The sequence below is a fragment of the Falco peregrinus genome, chromosome 6 (assembly GCF_023634155.1).
Source record: "Falco peregrinus isolate bFalPer1 chromosome 6, bFalPer1.pri, whole genome shotgun sequence".
Taxonomy (NCBI): Eukaryota; Metazoa; Chordata; class Aves; order Falconiformes; family Falconidae; genus Falco; species Falco peregrinus.
In genome coordinates, this window is record NC_073726.1 from 49,565,882 (window position 1) to 49,571,012 (window position 5,131).

General features: G+C 54.1%; 1 protein-coding gene across 1 annotated transcript; it reads left to right on the forward strand.

Annotated features, from left to right (window-relative positions):
- The first annotated feature begins 2,017 nt into the window (after positions 1–2,017).
- On the forward strand, positions 2,018–4,914 carry BTG1 (BTG anti-proliferation factor 1). Its single transcript, XM_055808073.1, has 2 exons — positions 2,018–2,423; positions 3,631–4,914. The coding sequence occupies exons 1-2, from the start codon at positions 2,276–2,278 to the stop codon at positions 3,993–3,995; spliced, it is 513 nt and encodes a 170-aa protein (XP_055664048.1). The 5' UTR covers positions 2,018–2,275; the 3' UTR covers positions 3,996–4,914.
- Positions 4,915–5,131: the final 217 nt, after the last annotated feature.

The window sequence follows — 5,131 nt, forward strand, 5'->3', positions numbered from 1 at the left end:
AGAAGCGGTATTTTTCTTGTTGCAAAGAAGAGAAGCAGCTGCTGCTTCAAGGTTTGAAGAAGAACAGCAAATCCCACCCCATGAACAAAGCAGAAATGGCAGCTCTGGATAGACCTCACATATGCTGGGAGAAGAAAGGCCGGCACCTATGGAGCAACACAGAGGAGGGGCCAAGTTGGCAGCTCCTCCTGCCTCACAGGACAGAGGGGACAGCTCATGATCACTAACGTAATACTCAGAGGTTTGTGGGGGGGGTGCTCTAAACCCCACACCAACATTTTCATTTTGCAGCAAAGCTGTGAGTGTGAGCTCTCAGGATTATCTGTTGAAGGTGGTTTGCAGATCTCCCTTGTGTATAGAGTCAATCTGAGTGTCTCTTGAGGCTGAGAGTCTAAGACAGTAGATCCAGAGTGCAGAGAAAAGACCAAATGCACTATCCAGCTACATCTCTACCAGACAAGCAAAAATGGTGTACTTTCATTTCTTATTCAAATTATTTCACGCGTGTATTTTTGTATCTTCCATTACTGAATTATTTTTACTGAGAAAAAAAATCTTAGGATTTAATTGCGTGTTATTATTGTGCCTTTAATGGTCCAATTTCTGATCTTTGACTGGAAGAACTGTACACGTAAATACCAGGCTGTATTTCATTTGCAGCTTTGCATAAGGGGCAGGGCATATACCCTAGGAGAAGAATGAGTTTTCTATCCAAGCAGCTACACTTGGGTGGTTTTTTTTTTTTTCCTAAAAAAAAAAAAAAAAGAAAAGAAAAAAGAGGGGAAAACAAAAAAGGCCTTCTGCTGCTTCTTTCATCTCCCCTTTGGTTTCCCATAAAGGGAGATATATGGCATTGGGAGGCTTTAGGCTTTACACTCTGCTTGGCCATCGCTCACAGAGTAATACACATCAGTCCTTCTGTCCGCTTTGGATTTTTCCTATTTCAAGGCAAGCGATACAAAAGCTGGGAGAACTGTACAGCCCCAGGGGCAGCGTGCGCGAGGTGCACGGGGGGGCTACAAGTCGTATTTCTGGGGTGCCCGCACGGAGCGAGCACGCACTGCCCCCGCCGACCTGCCCGTCCTTGGTGGGTGCCCGGGGGCTTGGTGGCCCCAGCTGCACGGGGACAGGGCTGTCCCTTCGTGTGGGGGGCCCCTGCCCGGAGACCCCGATGCCTCAAGGCCACGGCAGACACACGTGACGACAGAGCCACCCTCAGGACCCCCGGGGCGCCGGGTGCGGGAGCGCTCCCGCTAGGGCACCCCGGGGCTCCGAGAGAAGAGACAGAGGGAAAAGCCACGTCACCTCTGCTGGCCACAGGGACCTCTCGCAGCCCTGCGTGGCCTTGCGCGGGGAGACATGCCCGAGCACGCCCCGCTCACAGCCGCCGTGCCCAGCGAGGAGCGCAGCTCCCCCGGCCCCCCCCGGCTCGGGCGGCCTCTGCCGTCCCCCCGCCCCCGCCGCTGACGTGGCTCTGCTCTCCCCAGATACAGCACACGGCTGCCGCCCGCCCCCCCAGCGACAGCGCGCCGCCGTGCCCACACGGCCGCGGAGCACGGCAGCCGCGCCGTTTACGGGCTCCGCGCAGGCGGGCGGGCAGCCGGCCGTGCCGCCGCCCAGCGCGGCCTCACCCTGCCCGCGCCGGGGTCCTTCAGGCGGGACCTGCGCGGGGATGCACCGCACCGCACCGGCGTCCCCCTGCTCTGCTCCGCGCCGCCGCCTCCCGCCCAGCTCCTGGGGCGGGGCGGGCCGGGACCCCCCTGTCCCCGCAGCGCGGGCCGACTCGCGCGGAAGCACTTGCGCGGCGCGCAGCCCCGAGCCCGGCGCGCGCCCCCACACCCCGCCGCGCGCCCCGGCTCTATTTGTTTACAATCGATTACGTCACCCCCCCCGTTTCCCGGCCCCGCCCCTCCGCCCGCCGTCATCATGGTGCGATCGCTCGATTGGCGGCGGCGCGCCCCCTGCGCCCTGACGCCAGTTCCGCCCGCCGGGGCTATAAGAGGCGGCCGTCAGCGGGCAGCTCCCTTCGCCCCTCGCAGCAGGAAATGCGGTGTGCGCTGCCGCGGCCGCCGCTGCTGCTGCCGCCGCCCCCCTGCCGCAGGAAGAGGAGGCGGAGGCTGCCGCCCCCGGGATGTGATCTGGGCTCCGCCGCCCGCTCCTCTCCTAGTTAGAGACGCGCCGCCCCCGCGCCCCGTCCCGCTCCGCTCGCCCCGCGCCCCGTCCCGTCCCAGCGCCGGCCGCCCCGGGGAGCTGGCTACCGCCCGCCGCCGCCTCCATGCATCCCGCCCTGTACACCCGGGCCAGCATGATGCGCGAGATCGCCGCGGCCGTGGCCTTCATCTCCAAGTTCTTGCGGACCAAGGGGCTGATGAACGAGCGGCAGCTGCAGACCTTCAGCCAGAGCCTGCAGGAGCTGCTGGCAGGTGAGGGCGGTGCGGGCGCGGCGGGAGCCGCTCCCCCGCTCCGGCCGGGGAGCCGCGCTGCCCCTCGGCCGCGGGGCCGCCAGCCCGGGTCGGCGGGATGTGGGCGGCACCTCCGACCGCGGCAGCTCCGTGGCCGGGGCGGCGGAATGGGAGGAGGGGAGCCGAGCGGCCCCTCCGCAGGGCAGGTGCGGGGGGCGAGCGGGGCTCCGCGGCCGGGGCTGGCCCCGCCGGGGACTCTCCGCGCCGAGCCGGCCCGGGGCGGGGGCGGCTGGAGAGGGCTGTGAACAAAAGGGGCTCGGGCGTCGCGCAGGCAGCCCCCCCGGCTCCCCAAATAAAGGTTTCGGAGCAGCCCGACATCGGGCTCCGCTCCAAGGGCTCAGACCGCCCGGTTTCCAGAAGGGGAAAACCCCCCGAAGTTGCTTTTTGTGTCAAGTAAAATTCAGCGACGGACGATGAGTCTCGGTTCCCCTTTCTTCTGGAAGCATCTCATGGCCACCCGACAGCCCCAGTTAGGATCAAATGCCGAGCGTTTCTTCGCTGCCCTGCGGGTTTTTTAACCCCGACCCTGTAGTCCCAGTGCGCTTGATGGTGGCTACACGTAGCCTCGGAACGGTCGGGTTTTGGGGGGGGATAAAACTCCAAAGGTAAGTGAAGTTGCCTGTATTCCGCCCTGGAAATCGGGCTGGGAAGAGCAGTGGGGAAATACGCCTTGAGTCTGCGTGTAAACACAGCCCGGCTCCTTCCCTAGTTATTTTTGTGTGCTCTCAAGAGTGTGAGGAGCTAAGCATGGGGGGGTGATCTCAAGAGAGTGCTGGAAAGGTGTGGGTTTTTTTTTTTGCTTTTTTGCTTCGTGGAGTTATGAGACCCTTGAGTTTTTCTGCTATGTATATAATCGGTTCTGTATTTTTATATTCGTTTCTGTGAGTGGCAGGAAGTTGTGTTTCACTCCTTTCAGGTGGCGAACACTGTTCACTGTATATGGTGGCACTGAACAGTAACTTTGTATGCAAGTAGTTCCTAAGGGGCACTGCACTTCGGCAAGCAGTCAGCAAAAATAAAGGCTCTAATGGCTTTTCAGGTCACTGGATGCTAAAGTAATAAGCTTTTGAACATTGTTGAGGTGTGAAATTTGCAAGAGAACAATGATCACTGCGCATCTTTTTGAATACAGAATTAAGGAGGATAATCTTTTTTCTTTGTTTTATAGAACATTATAAACACCACTGGTTCCCAGAAAAGCCGTGCAAGGGATCAGGTTACCGATGTATCCGGATCAACCATAAAATGGATCCTCTCATTGGACAGGCAGCACAGCGTATTGGATTGAGCAGTCAGGAACTGTTCCAGCTTCTTCCGAGCGAACTCACTCTATGGGTTGACCCGTATGAAGTGTCTTACCGTATTGGAGAGGATGGCTCAATCTGTGTGCTGTATGAAGCTGCACCAGCAGGAGGTAGCCAAAATAACACCAACGTGCAAATGGTAGACAGCAGAATAAGCTGTAAGGAGGAACTTCTCTTGGGCAGAACTAGCCCTTCCAAAAGCTACAATATGATGACTGTATCAGGTTAAGATATAGTCTGTGGATGGATCACCTTAAAATGGATGGATAAATTTGGTTTTTACTTTGGGTGGGCACCTCTGGGGATGGATTATGGAATTTAAACCATGTCACAGCTGTGAAGATCTGGCACACGTTAGAGTGGTATACTTTAAAGTGACAGTGCCATAGTTTGGACAGTACCTTTCAGTGATTTAATAGCCTGTGAGTCAAAATGATCGCAACTTGCTAGGGAGTGAAGAAGATTTAGGAAGGGTCAGTTTCTCCCAGACATCTTACTTAATTTCTACACCAATTTTCAACCCCAATCTGTATTTATAAAGTGATTCTCTGCAGTAGGTCTTGCAGAGTAAATTTGCACTATTACATTTATTATTAGCATTTTTGGCAGCTCAGTAACAAGACTTATTGTTATGAACACCATAGTACTGGAAATCTTATTTTTCAGACTTTTACCTAGCACTTACAAATATGTATAAATGTACATAAGATAAACTAGTAAGTATGACCTGGGGAAATGGTCAGATCTTTACATTGGCCTCAGAAGTAGCAAGTGATCAGAATCTGCCATGGCAACAGGCTTTAAAAAGACCATATAAAGACACTGTCTGAACTGTGGTGTTAGCACCAGCCAGCTATCTGTACATTTGCTAGCTTGTAGTTTTCTAAGATTGAGTAAACTTCTTATTTTTAGAAAGTGGAGGTCTGGTTTGTAATTTCCTTGTTCTTAATTGGGTAAAAGTCTTTTCCACAAACCACCATCTATTTTGTGAACTTTGTTAGTCATCTTTTATTTGGTAAATTATGAACTGGTGTAAATTTGTACAGTTCATGTATATTGATTGTGGCAAAGTTGTACAGATTTCTATATTTTGGATGAGAAATTTTTCTTCTCTCTATAATAAATTGTTTCCTATCTTGGCATTTTAATTAATCTCTTGTCGTGATTACATAGGATCAGTTAAACTATTTTTGTCTCACAGTAGAGATGAAATAGGTACTATAAAGGCTTAATGTCAATGGCACCCTGATGCTAGGGAACACTTGGTGCAGACGTGGATTAATGAAGACCTCATACATAGATGCTTGGGAAGTATAGGGAAACACAATGATGTACATGTCACTTTAAACCTTTTAAAGTCAGTCA